The 23,573-nt window shown below is 32.5% G+C and overlaps 1 protein-coding gene across 1 annotated transcript in view; it reads right to left on the bottom strand.

The window, feature by feature from the left end:
- The window catches only part of LOC115890592, a 98,314-nt gene that overhangs the window by 58,432 nt on the left and 16,309 nt on the right, over positions 1-23,573 (bottom strand). Inside the window, exon 2 of the mRNA XM_030910867.1 lies at positions 15,730-15,916. Within this exon, the coding sequence (XP_030766727.1) occupies positions 15,730-15,916 (187 nt within the window). The remainder of the gene's footprint in view (positions 1-15,729; positions 15,917-23,573) is intronic.

Raw genomic sequence — 23,573 nt, 5'->3', positions numbered from 1 at the left:
CCCTAATTTTTTTTATTATAGGAAATACAAAAACTCGACGCCGTAATGCCGGATCCTGTATAACATAATATGATAAACCTCTTTACCGGAAGTAACAACACAAAACGATTAAATGTAAATGATTGAAAAAAATTGTCGCAATTATTGGCTCCGAGGCGACCAGGAAGTGCTGCGAAATTACACCAATTGTTACTGTCAATCGTGGCATAAGTTCTGGCGCCTGAAGCGATCGCACGAAGTTTATTTGTTCAGAATTCTAATCAAAACTAACACCGAACGCAGAGCCGCATTGTTTTAAGTGGATAGTGCATTCCGACCCCGGATGGCTTTATTTGTATACGGTTGAGGAATCTAAATTAATAATAAGCAAACATAGAACGCATTAATATTTACGACTATTAGTGTACTAATTTTGTTCCTACACGCAGCTAAATATATCGCTTCAACTTCCTGCATTGGTATCGTGCCGAAACTAGTCATCACTTTAAATGATTAAATAGTTCAAACAGTTTGTAGGTATATGAAATAATTAAAATTTGAGTTTCAGATTTAAATGTGTTGTTTTGGAAAATATCAATAATTATACTCAGATTGAGCAATGTTAATATATTACAGTTGAGGGTTGGAACCTTTGGTGTTACACAGCAAAATAAAAACACTAAATCACCACAATACACCAAAACACTTTTACTTTTACACTGGACGCGCGTTTCGCTAACCATATTAGCATCATCAGCAGATGATTATAAACTAAAGTACAATCTACAAGTTGAGCTTTTATATACTCGCTCAGTGGGCACTGAGTGGGCGTGGCAAAATCTAGCTAACCGAGTCAGAGCCAACTGAGCGTAACAGTTAGATTTCCGCCACTAGAGTAGTAGGAACAAAGAACTTGAAGGAATTGGACCGTTGACTCTGTTCATACTATCTTTACATTTATTAATTCTGATGCTTTCATATGCATCTAATTGCCTGTAATTTGAGACTGGTTTAATTAATTTTAAATTATTAAGATCTATACAATGTTCATTATCAACAATATGTTCGGCAACGCAAGATTTATCCGGTCTACCATATCTTATCTGAGCTAAATGTTCTTTAAATCTAGTTAATATTGATCTTCTAGTTTGCCCAACATATTTCTGATTACAATCTTTACAAGAAATTTCATAAATACCCGACCTTTCCAGCGTACGTTTTCTTATTAATTTATCAACTAGTGAAGGAGAATATCCATTACACTCAGCTACATTCCTAATGTAATCTCTTTCTATTTCATATCTTTCGTTGGAAAGTAGGAAACTAAGTAATCTATGAACTAAGAAATTTAAACTAGCCATTTTATGTTCAACACTATGATGTGATTCATTAGGAATATATCTGCGTGTGGTCGTATTTTTCCTATATAACATTGCATGAAGGTGAAATTTTGGTCTCCTTTGATGTATCTTCGTTGTTCCCAAGTGTTCCAATTCCACATACTTTAGGCTACTTAAAGGAATTAGTGAACGCAAATGGTCTCGACAACAAAACTGTGAGTGAATATATTGAGCTTACATCGTTATGTATGAAACAAAATTGTTTTCAATTTAATAACAACTTTTTTGAACAGCGGGAAGGTACAGCAATGGGTAATCCATTGTCTCCATTTTTGGCTAATTTATTCATGAGCAGGTTTGAAGTGGAGGCTAAGAATCAGTTTGAGTATTTTCCAAGAGTATGGTTTAGGTATGTGGATGATATTTTTGCTGTTTTTGACACACATTCAGACACCATAGATAATTTTATTTCTAAGTTAAATAATCGTTTTCCTTCCATTAAATTTACGCATGAAATTGAGAACAACGACAGATTACCATTTCTAGATGTATTAGTTGTTAGAAATACTAATAATTGCCTGGAATTTGATATCTATAGGAAAAATACGATGTAAAGATTGTAATCAGAAATATGTTGGGCAAACTAGAAGATCAATATTAACTAGATTTAAAGAACATTTAGCTCAGATAAGATATGGTAGACCGGATAAATCTTGCGTTGCCGAACATATTGTTGATAATGAACATTGTATAGATCTTAATAATTTAAAATTAATTAAACAAGTCTCAAATTACAGGCAATTAGATGCATATGAAAGCATCAGAATTAATAAATGTAAAGATAGTATGAACAGAGTCAACGGTCCAATTTAGTGGCGGAAATTAATTGTTACGCTCAGTAGGCTCTGACTCGGTTGGCTAGATTTTGCCACGCCCACTCGGTACCTACTGGGCTAGTATATAAACGCTCAACTTGTAGATTGTATTTTAGTTTATAATCATCTGCTGATGATGCTAACATGGTTAGCGAAACGCGCGTCCAGTGTAAAAGTAAAAGTGTTTTGGTGTATTGTGGTGATTTAGTGTTTTTATTTTGCAATGTTAATATACTTTTTCTGTTATGAAATGGGCGGTTCTTATAAGTGAGTAAACTTCTTCTTCAAGTGTCATGTTCCTACTGAACGTTGAGGACTGCCATGTTAACAATATCTCTATATCGCTCTCGATCTTGCGCTACATGGAGTAATTCATCCGCACTCAAGCTTGTCCCTTGTCGTAAGTTCCTCAGCCAAGCCTCTTGCGCCCAATCCACTTCTTTCCTTCGATTTTTCCGTCAAGGATCAGTCGGAGAAATTCATATCGAGGTCCTGTGGTTATATGGCCAAGGTATTCAAGTTTTCGTCGCTTGATATTTAGAAGTAGTCTGTCGTGCTCCATTCTTCGAAGAACTTCTTCATTTCTGGTTCTGGTAGTCCAAGATATTCTAAGCTTTCTTCTGTATGTCCACATTTCAAATGCTTCGATTTTATTTATAGTTTCTTTATTAAGTGTCCACGTCTCACATCCATGCAAAAGAATCGACCACACATAACATTTTGTAAACTTCTCCCGTATTTTGATGTTTAGTGAACTATTTGAGAGCAGCGACTTAAACTTCTGAAATGTATTTCTTGCTTGTTCTATACAACATCTGATTTCGCATGAAGGATCGATGTTGGTTAATCCATATGTTGGTTAATCCAACAGCCAGAGTAAACTTATTTTCAACTAAATAACGAATCTTATGAAGAAGATTTCGGTATGGCAATGATAACGTCTCTCTCTCCTTTAGTAAGTGATATATAGTTGTATGGAATATTTTTAAAATGATACAATACTTTATCAAAAAAGCCTGTAATATGGCTGTGTTATGTTGATGATATTTTTGCAATATGGCAACATAACGTTTCTAAAATAGATGGTTATTACAGGGTTATTCACCATATTCGACATGGAGTATTGTAGGTAAACGATTAGATTTTTACAAATTGTAAGTTTTGGGTTCGTTGAAGGGCAATTTTAAAATAATTTACAAGATACAGGATATCCCAAAGAAATAAAAAATATTATAGTTGTATTTTTTTTAAATGGAATATCCTGTATATTATTTTATTTTTATATTCTACGTTTGAAATAAAGGTAAATTTGAGGTTTATCACACTTAAACCTGACCATTTTTGAAATTTATGCAATTTTGTGAAATTGTAGTCAAAATCTTAAGGCTATTATTTCCCCAAGGGAACTAAACTAAACTTGAAACTAAAAATTAATTTTAAATAATTACGAGCTTTAAACTGCAATAACTGGTTTAATTTAAATGGAACACCCTGTATATTTTACGAGAAAATATGATTGGGCGAACAATTTAATTGTCTATCAAAATGTACCTATATACCATTTTTACGTATCTGTTCAAGTTATCGTAGAAAATGTATTTTCTTATAACTTAGACCTCATTTATCACTATACCTATGGAATATTGACATTTTAGATTTTTTTAAAGTAACAAATATACAAAATGTACAGGTGCTAAAAATGATAATATTGCAAGCCCATTTATTTACAAAAATTAAACTATTTAAATCTTTGGAAAAGAGTATTAACAATTAAATATACCACCATTATTTCCACCCAAAAATTAGCTAATTATACAGAGTTGTTCACCACATACGACACGAAGTATTGTAGCTAAACGATGAGATTTTTACAAATTGTAAGTTTTGGGTTTGATGAAGGACTATTAGAGGTACAATTTAAAAATAATTTTACAAGATACAGAGTGTCCCAAATAAGTAAAAAATATCAAAGTTGAATTTTTTAAATGGAACACCCTGTATATTATTTCATTTTTAGTTTCTACGATTAAAATAAAGGTAAATTTGATTAAGGTTTATTATACTTAAACCTTACCGGTTTTGAAATATTTTCAATTTTGTGAAATTGCAGTAAAAATTTTAAGGCTTCATTTCTCCAAGGGTATCAAAGTTTTTCATACTAAATATTTACTGAAGTTTATTTATTGATCAGTTTTTGTTGCAATAATAAAAATAATACTACCTTATACAGAGTGCCTAAAATTTTATTTTAAATAATTATTAGCTTCAAAGGGCAATAACTTGTTTAATTTAAACGGAACACCTTGTATATTTTACGAGAATCAGATGCACAATTTAATTGTCTATCAAATTATATTATACCAAATGCATTTTCTTGTAATTTAGAACTTATTTATCAATATACCCATGGAATCAGTAGCGTGTCGTGGGTAAAAGGGTGGAGGGGACGAAGACCTTAAGGGGTGCAATGATCAATAAAGGATCAAATAAATAACAAACTTTTTTTAAATAATAAGACTACATGAAAACTTTTATTTATTTTTATTATAAATTTGTTTATTAAAAAAGTTATATCAAAGATGCAAGCGTCTTGTTTTAACCAATTTAAAAGAATCAATTATTTCGTCTATATTTAGATACTGGGCTGTATCTGCTTCAATACTGAGAAGTTATAAATAATTGGTTCTATCTTGTGTGCTAGTGCACCTCTAGTAATAATTACTAATTCTTCCTAATCTACTGAAAGATCATTCTGCACCAGCACTGTTGGTGGCTATAGTGTAAAAAAATCCTCAGTAATGCACATAAAGATGGAAATGAAGACTCTAGGTCATTGGAAATTAAACATGATAAATATTCGTCAGGTGCAAGTTTGTTGTCATCAGCATTAATTTCTTTTAATAAACTGCAAAAATGTTTATATTGCTCAACTAAAGAAGGTTTAACATCCGCTTGGTACAATATCTGTAGATCCATAAGACATTTTAAATTGTCATCATTGACGTCCATGACGTCCAAACCAAACCAATAAACAATTGAATTTTTGGCATATATTAAGGAAGTCTTCAAACCGATTCTCTAGAGTACCAATTAAAATGTCTAAAGTACCATAAAACACTGATATCTTGAAATTAACTTCAGAATTTTGATGTCGGTAATTATTCTGGATTTCATTATGAATTTTTTTATTCTTCTTTGTCTTTTTGTGGAAAATGATGTTGACGTATTACATTTATTTGCCAAAATAGTAGCTTGTTTTTTAAAATTTTCAAAATATTTTTCACTTCTTAATGATTTGAGATCTTTAGTTACCGCGGTAATCATAGGAGCAGCTATACATAAGTTAATATTAACCTTTTGCAAGTGATTGGACAATATATTAATTTTATTCAGCACTTCATTATAATAGATAATATTTCGGTCGGTGATTCCCCGAATTTATTTCCATCGCGACTGCGTTCGTCTTCTTCTTTGACGGCGTCGGCGCAACGTTATGTCTAGCCATTGTATTTTTATTTATAGACAATGTAATCTGTATGTATCAAAGTATATGCCTTCATTAGAGATTTAAATTATTAAATATAAGTAAACATTAAAAAACAAAAATAAAATAACAAGAAATATATACGTCATTTTTTTATCTTGAAGAGCTAAGGGCACGGTAGAGCAGCGTTTGTTTTTGCGTTAAATTTAGTTTTTGTATTCTTTTTTTTCCAAAGGGCGCCAAAGGCGCTAAGTTCATAGTGGCGGAGGGGGCATTCGCCCCCCCTGGCCCCCTATACGACACGCCACTGCATGGAATATTGACATTTTAGATTATTTTTAAAGATGTACCAAATTTTTAAAGAGTACAGATACTAATATTGTCGATATAATTTGTTTATTTTATTAAAAAAAATAAAAAAAAACTGTTTAAATATTTGTTAAAGGGGACCAATTAATATGATTCCAGTATTCAAACTACATTAACTGACTGTTTGCGTTGATTAATAATAATTGCTCCAAATACTAAAAAACTGAATTTTGTATGGGTATTAGACAGTGTGATAAAAAGAAACACCTTAAAAGGCAACGGCCCAGCTACGTCGAAACACCGGTTCCCATTAGAACACCGAAGTTAAGCGACGTAAGGCGATGCTAGTGGATGGACGGGTGACCGGTTCGAAACTTTGCATCGTGCTGTTGTCCAAAAGGGAAAAGTGTAAAATCTATTGATACACACTGCTCATTCACGCCGGTTCAAGGCCGGATGAGATCGGATATCTCGTGAGTAAGAGTTAATTTAGACACTTCCTAAGTCGGTAGGCCATTGACCATGATATGGCCGAGGACCGCGGTTCGGATTCCGCGTAAACAAGTAGGTCCCGTCCAGTTTAGCCATTGCAGCAGAAAGGAGACGTTAACTTGAACCTCAAAAAAAAAAAAACACCTTAAAAATGATATTTCATTTTTTAATAAATACTTATTTATAACAACAGAGACTTTAATTTTGATAACTTATTATTATATTGATTTCTGACTCAAATCCACATTTATTTAGAATAATTTATTAACGAACACAATTAAGTATGTAATTAATTAGTATATGGGCGGAAATAATGGTGTTATATTTAATTAATGGTATACTCTTTTATGAAGATTTAAATAGTTTTCTTTTTGCATACAAATGGGCTAGTAATATTATCGTTTTGCTAAAAACGATAATATTACTAGCCTGTACATTTTGTACATTTGTTGCTTTAAAAACAATCTAAAATGTCAATATTCGCCATGGGTATGTTGATAAATAGAGTCTAAATTATAAGAAAATGCATTTTCTACGAAAACTTGAAGGGATAGGTAAAAAATGGTATAATACAATTTGATAGACAATTAAATTGTGCATTTGATTCTCCTAAAATATACAGGGCGTTCCATTTAAATTAAAGAAGTTATTGGCGTTAGAAATTATTTAAAATAAATTTTTAAACACTCTGTATAAGGTAGCATTATTTTTATTATTGCAACACAATAACTGATCAATAAATAAACTTCAGTAAATATTTAGTATTAAAAACTTTGATACCCTTGGAGAAATGAAGCCTTGAAATTTTTACTGCAATTTCCCAAAATTGAAAATATTTCAAAAACGGTAAGGTTTAAGTATAATAAACCTTAATCAAGTGTACCTTTATTTTAATCGTAGAAACTAAAAATGTAATAATATACAGGGTGTTCCATTTAAAAAAATACAACTTTGATATTTTTTACTTATTTGGGACACTCTGTATCTTGTCAAATTATTTTTAAATTGTACCTCTAATAGTCCTTCATCGAAACCAAAACTTGAAATTTGTAATAATATAATCGTTTAGCTACAATACTCCGTGTCGTATGTGGTGAACAACCCTGTATACTTAATTGTTTTAGTTAATAAATTATTCTAAATAAATGTGGATTTGAATCGGAAATCAGTATAATAATAAGTTATAAAAATGCATGTCTCTATTGTTATAAATAAGCATTGGTGAAAAAATGAAATAAAATATATGAGGTGTTATTTTTTACTGTTTAATACACATACAAAATTCAGTTTTGTAGTAGTTGGAGCAATTATTATTAATCAACACTAACAGTCAATTAATGTAGTTTGAATGCGGTGTTCATATTAATTGGACCTCCTTAACAAATTTTTAAATAGTGTTTTTTATTTTTTTGGTAAAATAACAAATAAGCGAATTATATTGACAATATTAGTATCTGTACTCTTTAAAAATTTGTTACGTCTTTAAAGATAATCTATAATGTCAATATTCCATAGGTATATTATAAGAAAATGCATTTTCTACGTTTTTTATTTTTTTAATGAAATAAGAAATAAGCGAATTATATTGACTATATTAGTATCTGTACTCTTTGAAAATTTGTTACGTCTTTAAAAATAATCTAAAATGTCAATATTCCATGGGATTAAGAAAATGCATTTTTTACGAAAACTTCAAGAGATAAAATGGTATAATACAATTTGATAGACAAATAAAATGGGCATCTGATTCACGTAAAATATACAGGGTGTTATATTTAAATTAAAGGGGTTATTGTCGTTTAAAGCTAGAAATGATTTAAAATACATTTTTAGGCACTTTGTATAAGGTGGTATATTTTTTATTATTGCAACACAAAATTTAGTAAATAGAAAAACATTATTACATTATTTGGTTTTAAAAACTTAAATACGTCTAGAGAAATGAAGCATTAAAATTATTGTTATTGTATTTTGACAAAAAACGCAAATATTTCAAAAACGGTAAGATTAAAATGCGGTAAACCTTAATCAAATTAACCTTCATTTTAATCGTAGAAACTAAAAATGTAATAATATACAGGGTGTTCCATTTAAAAAAATATATAACTTTGGCATTTTTTATTTATTTGGACACTCTAATAGTCCTTAAGAGATAATCGTTTCTTGATGCTTTAGTGTCAACACAGATAGACAGATATCTACATTTTTCATCTAACTACAGAACAACTGTAAAAAGGTGTTAAAAGTGTGTATAGATAAGGCAAAAACAATATGTTCAAATAATAATTTATTAAACAAAAATATAATCATAAAACCACATAAAAGAAATTTTATAAAAAAATTATTACCCACCATATTTTGTTGACAAAACATTAAACGAAATATAAACCACAAACCATAGGCAGAATACACACAATGAAGACAACACTCAATCTAATATTTCTAAATTCATAAAAATTGACGTTTTAGTGTACAAATAATTGTTTCAAATTGGCTACATGCTACATATCAGTGTCATACAAATATTACGTATAATATGTTGCACGTCAACAATGCTATTTGCCACACGAACAATTTTAAGCAATTTCATTTTGTATAGCTGTATAAATGGAATAAAAAGCTGAAAATGTGGAGTAAAACTTTCTATTATCGACATATTCAATAAGTTGATTGATAGTTTAAATTGTTTTATTGAACTTTTTAAATATCCCATATTTTCGAATGATATTTATTTTTACGGCATTTAATGGTCTAACAGTGGAAATTCCGATTTTCATTTATATTTATTTAATGTTATAATATTATGAATATTAATTATAGTTATTTTATTCTCCATATTAGAGATAATATAAAAAACAGTGTGTGCACCATAGACTTAAAATAAAATATAGACTACACTATTTACATCTCAACGCGGTCAAACAATCTTTTTTGTACACATGTTTACTTCTGGGTACAGTCGACCGAGCCTTCCTTATCCAGCCTATGTTGTCACGTCTTTAATATTATCAATATTTTTTTTCTTGTTATACACATATATTGAGATATTAAAACTACATTTTAATAAAGTAGGTTTTAATATTCCATAGATGTATTAAATAGTCCTTATTCTACTAAATTATAAGTCGGATACTGTTTAAGTTCTTTACAATATGGCAACACCGATTAGAGGCGAGGTCGCCTATTCATTCATTTATTACCTTGTAGCACGCGTCGCACGTGTGAGGTAAAGCTTTATTGCCGCTATGTCCCCAGCTGTATTAACGCATTTTCTTAGCTTGTAGTCCTTGAGTGTTTATTTTATTGACTTTTTCTGTTCAAGAACTATAAAATATGGTTCGCCAGTGCCAAATTTGCAAGAAATTTGACTTAAATAATCCATTTAAGTCTTGAAACCACTTTCGACCGGTAGGCAACTCTCAATTTACCCATTGGGAGTCAGTGGCGTTGTTGTAGAAAGGCGCTTATTTAGATAATATTTTAGTAAAATGTAAAATCTGTTTTTTTTTCTCTTACATTACATTATTTACGTACTTACATTGTAACAAAATCATAATTATAACCCTGTTAATAATTAATAATGTTTTTATTAAAAATATATTCCGGTTTATTCTAAAATTATCTTCAGAATCTAAAATAACATATAAGAATTTTAAAATAATATTACATTATGAAACAATATTTTTTAATATACCGGGTCGTCTCAAAAGTGGCTCACCCATATAACTTTTTTATTTTTTCAGATAAAAAAACACATTTGGATGTTAGTAGGTATATGACATAAATTCGGATTGATTGACGTATTCAATCGTTTTTGGTCTCTTCCTGTTTCACCGAAATGATTACATCTTTTGATTTTTAAAGGCACCCTCGGTATATTGCTACTTTATTCGATAAAAAATGACACTCTGAATAGAATGACATATCATATGTCAACTTTTGACATTGTCGCTTAAAAACAAATCGTATTTTAAATTTCAATCCAGGGTGCCATGGTGTTGTTAAAAACACTAAGTTTTAATTTTAATCAAGGAGCCTTGGAAAAATAGTTTTGATTGTCTAATGGGTTTCTTGTCTTGTCTAGGCCGGTTAAAAGATGTACAAATCGTATTTTTAATCATACATATGTCAATTTTTTCAAATGGAACAAGGGTGACTCATTAGCGTATTTGGAAAAAGCATTTTTTTATGAATACATATATTGATACCACACACTTGGTATTTCGAGTAAAATTGTCGTTATGACTGCGTGTTACAATTACAATTAAACCATATGCGAAAATGTCAAAAGTTGACATATGATATGTCATTCTATTCAGAGAGTCATTTTCTATCGAATAAAGTAGAAATAAAGTAGAAATACCGAGGGTGCCATTTAAAAATTAAAAGTTATAGTCATTTCCGGTGAAACAGGAAGTGACCAAAAACAATTGAATGCGTCAATCAATCCTAATTTATTTCATATACTAACATACTAAATCTTGTTTTTTTTATTTGAAAATATAAAAAAATTATGGGGATGAGCCACTTTTGAGACGCACCCGGTATAATAAAGACAGTACCGAGTTATAAATGTAGTTTTTATTTTATCCACTTCCTATCACCTTCCTTGCTTTAATGGAACAGATTTATGTTTTCTCTAATTTACATAATAAGACATCACTTAACCAGAAAAAAAATTACAACAATCATATTTTTTTTCTCTCCCTGTTGCCGATTCTATTATATCTGTGGAATAGATCCTGTTTTGATTAATATTAGGGGTTGTAAATGTTTGACTAAAATTAATAATTTATTATTAATTTCAAAAATTACCTAATTTCGATGATAAAATTTCTTCTATAACGTGTATTTTATTATTTTTATCCTTTTTGGACTCTAAATTGTTTTTTCTAAACTTTTATTTAAAAAATCTTAATAAAATATAAAAAAGTTTAAATACGATATATTTTTAATTTAATTATAGCTTCATTAAAATAAAAAAATTACCCGGCTATGATACGGAGAGTTCAGGTGTACTTGAGAAACGAAAGACAGTGTTGTGTTTCTCGGCAGAGTCGTCAGGGAACGACCGTTACGACAGACACAACCTATCTATCGCTCGTGTCGCACTCGTTATAACCTAAAACAATAACACAACAATAACAAGACAGTGTCTGACCGCATGTTCCAGCTATTTATGAATGAGATGCTCATCTATATTTTATTTTAAGTCTATGGTGTGCACTATGTGCGCATATTTGAAGTGAAACTTCTATCAGTTATTAAATTGAAGGATTTGAGGGACATTGTTGCGGAAGTGTAGTTTGAAATGTTGAAAAAGTAGAAAATGGAAATAGTAGATGTTGAGGTAGTACTAAAAAATAATAAATAAGTTGATTCACTTTCACAAAATTTGTATTAAATTGACCGTCTGTCTGTCTGAGGACTCCATTCGAGTATCTCTAGCCACGTGCTGAGTTTGGTTCCAATCGACCCATAATTATGAAAAATTCTGATCATTTAGTTCATTTAGAGGCATCGGTTGGAAACGTCGAGGGCATCATCCTGTAGACCGTCCCCAGTTATGTCGCAATCCACCTACATTTTTCTTCAATAACAAATCCTTCACCCCACCCTGATGAAGATGTAAACGAAACGTCGTATCCAACTTTCCAGGGTGGGAGCGTGTGCACCGTCGCGTCGCTCATATAGCCTACCCACCAAACTTGGTCGTGATCGGACTACATCAACTTTTGACGTTCGTTACGTCAAAACTAACTGTCACAGTGATACGGTCAAGTCGGTCACACGGTCCAGTTGGCCTTGGTTCATTTTATCGACATACCAAATTTTATTTAAATCGGACGATTTTTTCGCTATTGATGATGAGGTTGAAACCTCGTCATCAATAGCAGTGCCCATAGGGCCAGAGTTACGACGCTCCGTCGTAACCTTCAATAGTTACCACTTTTCCTGACGCTAGCTCGTGTGTCACAGCCCTGAATTTTTACTCTCAGCGCGCGTAAAGAAGTTTCACTTCAAAAAAACGTGCTAAAAACAAGTTTTACTAAAGAGATTTGTATATCATTGCATATGTGGCTCACATTGCCATCATACTGTAGCAAGTTCTATATTCAATTTATATTTTTTAGGCCAATCAAATTAGAGGATTGACTTGGAAAAAAGTATTGGAAAGCTTTTTTTTTCTCTGGCAAAATTTTTTCAAAAATGAACCCGCCATGAAGATATAAACATTATCGATATTGTGGCTTACTTCGTATATATTATATAATATTAGCAAAATTTAGTATATAATAATTTTAATGTTAATTACCTAAATATCGCCATTCTTCATCTTTCGATTTTTGCCATACTACTGGACCGAATTGATACTCATTATGCGCAGAATTTAATGGTCTTTAATTTTTGTAATAGTGAAATATTCGCTAGAACGCAACGTTTTAGGAACTATAGATAAAAATCTGAAAAAGTCCAAGAATTTTAGCATATTTTGGTCCTCCTGAGTCGAGCGGCGGTCGAACAACCGTGCAAAACTAGGATACTGATCTCTCATGTCAGCTGAATAGATCAAAACCATAATTAGCTTTCCAACACTTTTTTCCAAGTGACCCCTATAATAGCTCTTATTTGACTGGCCTATTTACTTATTTGGTCGTTTCAAATAAGTATATACAATTTATCAAAAAAAAAATAATAATAATTTTCCGCATAATTGACTAAAAATATACCTGCAAATAAGATAAAATTATCCGCTTAAGATAAACCTACAAATCAAATCAGAAATGGATGCTCACCGAGTACTAAATTATCGCTTAAAGAGTGACGTCTTTGAATGCCAATGAATTGAATTTATATTCAAAAAGAGTTCTCTCAAGATACCATTCATTTTCCTACGTTAAAATTAGGTGAGGGTATTTTTCCTTTAAATCTCAGCGAAAACTCGATTATTCTCAATATTAGAACGACCCAGAGGCTTAGAGTTATTGGTTAAAAATACAGTGTCCATGAACACGCAAATTGGTATGAAATTGAAAATTAAAGATAATAATGAAGTCAATTTTTATGAACAGAATATTAAACATAATAAAGAATTTCTGGATTTCTTTAAGTGCAGATCTAAACTGCGTGTTAGGAGGTATTTTAGGACAATAAGTTCATTTATACAGTGTGTCTCAAAAAGTGAGGAGTGAAGATTTTTTTAAATGAACACACCCTATCAATATTTCTGTGAATGTAGTTGATAATGTTTCTTGAAATGATTTCTAGTTTTTTTGCCACTAATATAAGAAAATCTACAAAATAAAAATGTTTTACTTTGTAAACACCACAGCGTTTGGAGGCCAATTATTCAGTGGTATTTTATTAATAAAACAAATTTGCCTAACGGACAAAAAATACTTAACATTTTAAGTGGTATATCTCCGCGTTATAAGCAAAAGAACAATATCTGCGCCAAGTGTCTGTACAGGGTGGGTCAAATTGGACGCTTTTAAAAGAAAACACCCTTTTCTATAGTAGATAGACGAAAACTAATATCTGTGTCTGGAGCTCAATTTTGATCAAAAACATGATGGTGAAAACCGCACATCAATATCTGTTACCGTTTCGGAGTTACGGGGTGTTTTTCAAAAATGCCCATTTTTAACAAATCGCTGTAACTTTTGTTATGGAAAATTTTGTATTTCTATGAAAACATTTCCAAAGCACCTTTTTACGTAGAATTTAATGCTTTAAGTATATTTTTTTTTAAATTAATAATTTAAGAGTTATCAACAGAAAAATTGATTTTTTATTCGGGACAACCTGTATATTTTTAATTAACTGAAATGAACTTAAAATTACCTTTCCAAAAATATAGCACACTTGATATTTTGTTGTAATCCCCTACGAAATACAGAATTTTTTAAATTTTGCCACTTTTAACTAGTAGGTTTTGGACCCCTTATTGATGATATGCCCTTAATGGAACTCGAAAACATATTCTTCCAGCAAGACGAGGCACCGACTCAGAACGCTGAAGTTATCTGCACATTTTTTGCAGCCAATTTCAAGAATAATTGAATAGCTAACCAAGAACCCAGCCGTTAGCCATCGAGGCCGCCGGACTTAGTGCCTGTGGATCTAATCCTATGGATATATTTGCGGAAGAATAAAGGTTCTTATTTTTAAATTGCCCCATTTAATAATCTAGACAAGAATTAGAAACACTTAGCAGTTATGAGAGGGTATCTTCCACCCCTACTAAGTTAATGAATTCCGCAAGAAATGTTCAAACACGGCCCCGTCTGTCCATAACAGAAGATGGTCGATATGTCGAACACCTGTAGCAACATATCATGCCTTGGTCCTGCATCTCTCATAGCAAATATTATTTTCCATTGAATTGATGCTCACAGCTAGAACTTCTTGCATTACAGCCGGCGCCGCGCCGCGCCGTTCAAAGCCTACTTCTTTAAAGTGGGCGAATTTTTATAAACTTTATATCTCGAAGAGGAATCGAGCAAAATATCAAGTGTACTATATTTTTAGAAAGGTAATTTTAAATTCTTTTCAATAAATTAAAAATATACAAGGTGTCCCATATAAAAAATCAAATTTTCTGTTGATAATTCTTAAATTATTAATTTTTAAAAAATTAATAATTCTACTAAATCTAATCTACTAACCCAAAAAAAGTTTGTGCTTCGAAAAAAAGGTGCTTCGAAAATGTTTTCATAAAAATACAAAATTTTTCGTGGCAAAAAAGTTTTTTGCGATTTGTTAAAAATGCATATTTTTAAAAAACACCCCGTAACTCCGAAACGGTAACAGATATCGATATGCGGTTTTCACCATCATGTTTTTGACAAAAATTGAGCTCCAGACACCAATATTAGTTTTCGTCTATCTCCTATAGAAAAGGGCGTTTCTCTTTAAAAGCGTCCAATTTGGCCCACCCTGTCTACCTCATCACTGAGTGTGTCGAGACGACAACCATAAATTTTGGTACGACTAATAACGGAGATGGAGAACTAAACTCTGTAAAACCGTTTCAGATACTGGCTTTTGTCAAAGCCCTGAGACTATATGATGATATATACAACTCAAGAAAGGACACAATAGATCTATAAGATCCTGATAACATCCCCCCTCACATGCAATCTACAAACTACGTGAGAAATCTCCCCGCAGAGGGGTGGCACATGTTTTTTGGAGACAGAAAAATATTAGGTGGTTTGTATAAAAATGTACAATAAGAAAAACTTACCTTGAATCAATTACTACTGTGGATGCGTTAGATCCAGCCGGTGATAACTGTGGTCCCATAGGTGGAAATGGTAGTAAATCGGGAGGATAAGGATTATTTTGTCGAAAGTCAGGATCCAGCAAAGTGTTGTGAGATTTCCTTAACAAGGGTTGATTAAAGTCTAGAGATCTAGACTCGTCGTCGCATTCTGAAAACGAAAACATTTAAATTAATGGTTGATTGTAGGATACATTATACAGTGTCCGCGTGTGAAATCGTTGCATGTATTAGGAAATACTGGAGTGTATTAGGTGAAATTAGGAATCGCAGTTTTTTGCTAGTCTAAAAATCAAATTTAAAGTATATCGTCATAGTTACAGGACTTGATTTACCTGCGGTTTCTATACGTCCGCATTTACCCGGCAATAAGGGTGGTCCGGTCGGAATTTAAACGCAAATATCTTATTTGGCGCCTATAAGAAAGTGTCAAGTTGATGATGGTAGTAAAAAGACGAAAGGTCGGATAGCAAATCTTAAAACCCTGTTGTCTAACTGGAAAAAAGTGGCAATAAAAATGTATTTTGTGATCCTGAAGGAATACCAGCGGAACTTCTGAAATTATGCGGACCGAAAATTTTGAAAGAAATTCTCGCTTGTATTTTCACTACATATATTAACGGGGAGCCAATACCTGATTCATGGAAAACGTCATGGACAACTCCGATCCACAAAAAAGGAAGGAAAGATATTTGCACTAACTACAGATGTATAGCTGCGTCTGACACTCTTAGCAGACTGTTTGTACGGAAAAATACTTAAAACCCTAATAGAAGATGAATTTAGCCTCCATGAGATTGAAGAACAAGCCGGGTTCAGGGAAGGCCGCTCATGCATTGATAATATCTTTCCAATAGCTCAGATCATTGAGAAAAAGACGGCAACGAATAACGACCAAATTCATCTCCTGTATGTGGACCTTAGTAAGCCTTATGATACGGTACCAATTAAGAAACTATGGGAAGTTCACGAAAAAAGCCCAATAAATATAACACTAGAAGCGGTACAGCAACTTTACTGCAATTTTTCCACAAGAATTAAAATAGGCCCAACTCTATCTGAATTATTCCTAATATCAAAAGGTTTAAAACGGGGTCGTTGTCTGTCCCCAACTTTATTTAAAATCTACCTATCAGAAGCTCTTAAGCACTGGCGCAAGAAGTGCTCTCAGATGGGAATACCTATTAATGACAACCTTTCTCTGTATACTCTGCATTTCGCCGATGACCAGATAGTAATGGCCCAAGACAAAGAAGACCTAGAATACATTTTGTTGTCGACCGAAATAGACTTCTGGCGAAGATCAGCCCACATCTCCCGTTTAGACAGAACTAGGAACGAGAGAATACGTAAAAAAAAGAAAGTGGATTGGTTTGGTGGAAAGCAAGTGTTGCAGTGGACACCAACAGACAGACGTAAACGAGGCCAACCTAAACTATCCTGGAATCAAGGAATCGGCAGAGCCATGTCGGAAAGGAATCTACTACCAGGAGATTGGGACAATAGACGGAGGTGGCGCATGGAGACCGGAGGGCGACGAAGGACGCTGTAAAACCGGACATACATACATACATAAAAATGCACTTTTAGTTTTGGGATGATATATTTTGTCAAATAACGCCAGAAAAAAAATTTGAAATCTTCAATTTTCGGCTTTTCTCGAATATCTCCGAACATGGAATTTTAAATTTTTAAATTCTAAACGGCATATTATTAGGCACATTAATGCACAACTGTGTCCTAATTTAATTATCCTTTATGCTAAAAATACTTAAATCTTTTAGAAGATACTTTTTCTTAAAGACTTAAGTTTTTTTCTATATCGGAATATACAGGGTGGCGCACCTCATTCGCCTCGATACGAAAACGGAAAGATGTAGAAACACCATATTTTATGGGTATATGTAGGGAGACAATGTGCACAATTTAAAATTATTTTGTAATATACTGGGTGTTTCAGAACTAAGATCCATACCAAAGTTATATTTTTTCTTATGGAACGCCCGGTATTTAGAGATATTTAAAGGTTTTTGGGATATTTAAAGACATTTAAATTTGCATGCTACAATAGAATAGATTATTAACACCCTGTACATTACTTTTTAGAACTAATTCTTATGCCGAGTTTAAAGGTAGAGAAATAAACTTTACTGAAAAATGGCATTGCTTCCTTAAATTTATACAGGACTATCAAAAGTTGCTGATCTATTTTATGGATATGTTTTATATAAAATTTTTGTTATTTCAAATACAACACCCTGTATTTTTTAAAATAAATCGAAGCAGATTCAAATGCCATTTCAAACTATATTAGGGTTTCCTATACCTATCTAGCTCAGATTTTGAATAAAATAAAATTGCAATCATGATGGCTGGTGTCGCCATAGCAATTTTCTAGTGACAGTAACTATATCCAAAGTCGACATTAGTTTATGGACATTATTATTTATAATTAATAACAGTTTACTTAAATTTACCTACAATAGTTTAATAAGTAAGTATTCATGATTTTATTAAGAAAAATAAAGCAGTATCTGCTGGCGGAACGAATAGATATGTTACTAGTGATTTTATTTTGTGAGGAAAATTGCTTCTTGGCCTTTCCGTTTTCTGAACAACTGATACCAACTGAGCTATATAGGTATAGGAAACCCTGATATAGTTTGAAAGAGCATTTGAATCTGCTTCGATTTATTTTAAAAAATACAGGGTGTTATATTTGAAATAACGAAGTTTTATGTAAAATCAATTCTTAAAACAGATCAACAATTTTTGATACCCCTGTATAAACTTAAGAAAGCAATAACATTTTTCTGTAAAGCTTAATTCTCTACCTTTAATCTCAGTACAAGAATTAATTCTGAAAAGTAATGCACAGGGTGTTAATAATTTACTCTATTGTAGCATGCAAATTTATCTCAAAAACCAAAGACTTTAAACATATTTAACCCTTCTAATAAATGCCTTTTTTGGGCCGAAGAATCCAAAACAGAAATAAAATACCGGGTGTTCCATAACTGATACTCATACTCATACTGAACAAACAGGATTGGCAACGTCAAAAATGGGCAGGACAAAATTACGGAGAATTACGAATAATCCCAGAATTGCCGAAGAAACACAAACTGACTTTAGTTGTTCTTTTGTTTGTCAAAATTATTAATAAAATATATTAACTTAGGTACTGGCATTTATTATTAAATAATACATAGTATTAAAAAATATATAAAAAGAAAATGTAAAACATACGGATTATCCGAGCTAGGGTATACAGCCCCACATTAGGTCGGATAATCGAGAGTCTACTGTATGGTGAATTTTTGACTTTTAGACAAACCAAAACCACTGTGTTACCTAATTATACCTGTGTTTGATAATACAAAAAAATATTCCCATTAATAATAAATATCAATTAATTAAAAAATAATAGATAATAAATATTAATTAAATATAAATACCACTAAACATAAAATTAGCACAACAAAGACAATGATAACAAACACATAATATGTTCAAAACTATTAGTTCAGTCATTGGGGATTTTTGCTTGGAAAAAAGTCCGGAAGTTTTGCAACTTTGCAGGTTTATAGGTTTTGGGGTCCCTAACTAAAATCCATAAAATGCACATTTCCAGACTTGCCGCCGGTGCCGCCATCTTGCCAAGATGGCGCCTAAAATCGGTATTTTGTGAATATCTCGAAAACTATGCGTTTTTCGCGAAAATTTTAAGAGAGCAAAATTAAAGAGAATAAAATTTCCTATAAAAAAGGTTACATAAAAATTTTCGCTAAAGTCAATCGTTTAGGCACAAAATTCCTGGAAATTTTACAATTTTGCGTAAAATATGATATATTATGTATAGTCAATTTTCCGAAAGCAAATGTCGATTAGGGTTCACTAAAACTAGTTTTAGTTTAGTTTCTTCAATTTTGTCATAAAACAGTGGCGTATCATTAATTCGCTCATTAATTTATGAATAATTAATTTTAATTATTGAAAATGTGTACTTGTTTCCACACCACCCAAGACGTAAAGTATATAGCGCGTTTATTTTAACATGGTCTCCCCGGAGGCCTATTCCACTAGATAAATTAAAAACTTTAACTTATCTGCACAAGCCCGACGGATCTGGCTAATTGATGTCAAAGTCGATCGTGTCTGCTGTACTGGGCTCATCAAGGTGGTCTCTCAATACGTCCAACTCTTCATCTTCAGCCGCCAGAAGGTTAGGTTAGGCAAGCCACAATATCGCGATATCTACAGGCAAGTCCAACTCCTCTTCATCGAATTCGTCGAGTAGCACTTCAGTGACGTTGTCACAGGATTTTCCATTGCAGTATGCACAAATCATTGAACATTTTAATCCTGCTTTTCTGCATCCGCAGGCTTTACCATAGTTGTTGGTTTTGCATTTACAGGATAAAAATGCCAACAGGGATTTTAGAGCTGGATCTTTCAACGTTCTGACTGGAGTAATGCCTGTTTTTGTTTTCTTCCACCCTATTCTTCCGCATCTTTGGTACAACCAGACCAATGCTGAACCTGGTGGTTCGCAATAAATGCTGTCCAGCACGACAATTAATTATTCATAAATTAATGAGCGAATTAATGATACGCCACTGTTTCATGACAAAATTGAAGAAACTAAACTAAAACTAGTTTTGGTGAACCCTAATCGACATTTGATTTCGGAAAATCGACCATACATAATATATCATATTTAACGCAAAATTGTAAAATTTCCAGGGATTTTGTGCTTAAACGGTTGACTTTAGCGAAAATTTTCATAAAAGCTTTTTTATAGAACATTTTATTCTCTTTAATTTTGCTCTCCACAAATTTTCGCGAAAAACGCATAGTTTTCGAGATATTCACAAAATACCGATTTTGGGCGCCATCTTGGCAAGATGGCGGCGCCGGCGGCAAGTCTGCAAATGTGCATTTTATGGATTTTAGTCAGGGACCCCAAAACCCATAAACCTGCAAAGTTTCAAAACTTCCGGACTTTTTTCCAAGCAGGCCCCTTTTTGATCCCCAATGACTGAACTATAATGCATCTTTGTACTTTTAGAATTAAATATTCAGTTCATATTTGAAGATTTGAAGTTCCGACAGCGCGGTACTAAAATTCCCGGTTATGAAAAACAGTTACGGTTCCGTAAACCCTAATTACAATATACCACCAATGTACAGGACAATGGAAGTGCAACACTTTTGGAACAAAGACGGAATAGTGTTTACGATTTCCTGCTAAAGGTTGATTCTCACTATACCTTCCATATTATATGCTCGCTTCCGTTTCCCTTCCGTTTACATAAAATATTATATCATGTAAATGAATAGGACAATGCACACTATCCGTTCCGTTTGCCTTTCGTTTCATATCCTTACCTTCCATACATTTTTTGGCGGACGGACTGAAGCGTATCGGAAACAGCGTTGTCAAATTCTTACATTTGTACCAGCTCTGTTAAAATTTTGCCGATATTTATTCATCCTTTCACCTCTTAATTAAATCTATTACCTTTTTCAAAAGAAACGAATTTTTAAAATAAAACTTTCGTATTGATAATAAAATTGTACAATAAAAAGTATGGAACTGATACGGAACGGAAGCTTACGTATAGCGTCAATACAATAAAAATACGTGGAATGGATAAAATGGATATGGAATGGAAACGGAAGGTATAGTGAGGATCAACCTTAATTCACCAGATATGAACGTAATATAATAAAGAAACGAAATAACCCACCACACGAGAATTAAGAACTGCAGCAATCGAAAAATAGGAACAAATTCCACAGGCCTACCTAATAGATAATTTGATAGGTCCATAATGCCCGAGGAGGAAATACAGACTATTAATTTCAATACTTTTCTCCATTTTTTGTTTTCACATTGAATTTAATTTTTAAACTTTAAAAATCAATCTTCCATTATTTATTAAATTTAGTTTTAATAAAAGTGTAACGTAGAATGTCTTATGACTTTACCAAACATACATGTGAAATAATTTTAGACATGTGTAGAACTTACAATGGCTATAATTCTTAAACCAAAAAAGGTATCAAAAAAATAAAAAATACCGTTTCTATAATATCGAGGGGGAATATATATGACGTATTTTTTGAACCACCCCGACCTACCCCTTAGGCGGCACCCCTACTCATTTGAAAATCTTAAATGGCAACACCCCACTTGTGGCGCCTTTTTGGAAAGCCCATAAAAAATGCTAAACGATGATCATACAGTTTTTAGGGTGAAATTGAAATACTACCCCTTACACGAAAAATTAGGTGGACATTAATGAAAAAAGTGATTTTTTCAGCATAAGTTACAAATTGGGACCCAGCTTAATGAGGCAAATGAGGTATTTTTCAAACCACCCCGACCCACCCCTAGGTGCCACCCACTCACTTCTAATCTCAAGATAGCGATACCCCACTTGTGACACTTCTTTGGAAAGCTAATTGAAATTGCTAAACGATGGTCATACAGATTTCAACTTCTGTTTTCTTTCAACAATTACTGGTAAGTAGTTATAAGTAATGTAGGTTTGACAATTTGAAAGAAATTTAAAATGATAATTTATTTTAACAATTGCTCAAAATGACAGCCGTTTTGTTCCATACAAAAATACAAACGATTTTCAAATTCTTTTCTCACTTTTTGGAAAGTCTCTTTCGGAATATTTCGACATGCTTCAGTTATCCTCTGCCGCAATTCTTGCAACGAACCTGGTTTTGTTTTGTAGACTATGGATTTAGTGTAACCCCACAAGAAAAAGTCTAAAGGAGTGAGATAAGGTGACCTTGGCGGCCACTCGATTGGACCCCTTCTGTCAATCCATTGCCTTGGATAATATCTATCCAACCACCGCCTTGTGACAATAGAATAATACGGAGGGGCTCCATCTTGCTGAAAGTGTATGAGATCTTCATTAAGAATTAAATTTCCTTCCAAATCTCTTTGATTTTCAACCTCATTAGAATGGCTGGCTCTATCAAATTGTTCAGCATTTCCACATAAGCATCACCAGTCAAATTTCCGTCGATGAAAAATGGACCTATAATTCTATCGCCTAGTATTCCGCACCAAACATGGAGCTTTTGGGGATCTTGGGCGTGTCCTTTAAGCAACAATATGCGGATTCTCATCGCTCCAGTATCTGCAGTTCTGCTTATTCACAATTCCGTTTAAAAAAAATGAGCATTCATCACTAAAACAAATATTTTTAGTAAGTGAAGGTTCACTTCGAATTTCTTCCGTCATTAGTTCACAGAACTGAATTCTTCTATCTGGATCGCCAAGTTCCTGCAGAATCTTCATTTTGTAGGGATGGAATTTATGCATTTTCAATACTCTCCTGAAAAATGTTCGAGGTATATCTGTGATTGATGCCAACTGGCGTGTTGATGCTTGTGGATTGACCGATACCTGACCAATAACTTCCATCTGCATTTCTTCATTCAGTACCCTAGGCCCTGTCCTTGTTTTATTTTTGACCGACCCAGTTTCTTGAAACTTTAAAATCAAATCTCTAACATAAATGTGACTTACGTTTTTGTCCAGATTTCTCTCATTGAAAGCACGGGCCGTTCTCAAATAACACATACCTTCAGCACCATAAAGAAAAAACTATTTGAATTCTTTCTTCCACAGTATAAACCATTTTTCTTTCAAATAAACGAATCAAATAAACGTTTAAAATACCACCAAATTTGCAAACGATTGAAAATCGATAGAAGACAGTGCAAAAACGCAAAGATATGCCGGTTTAAGATTCCTGTTTGTTGAAAGTAAAAAA

Source organism: Sitophilus oryzae, unplaced genomic scaffold (genome assembly GCF_002938485.1).
Source record: "Sitophilus oryzae breed Bouriz unplaced genomic scaffold, Soryzae_2.0 scaffold_888_pilon_pilon, whole genome shotgun sequence".
In the NCBI taxonomy this organism is placed as follows: Eukaryota; Metazoa; Arthropoda; class Insecta; order Coleoptera; family Curculionidae; genus Sitophilus; species Sitophilus oryzae.
This window is presented reverse-complemented; position numbering and strand designations above follow the sequence as displayed.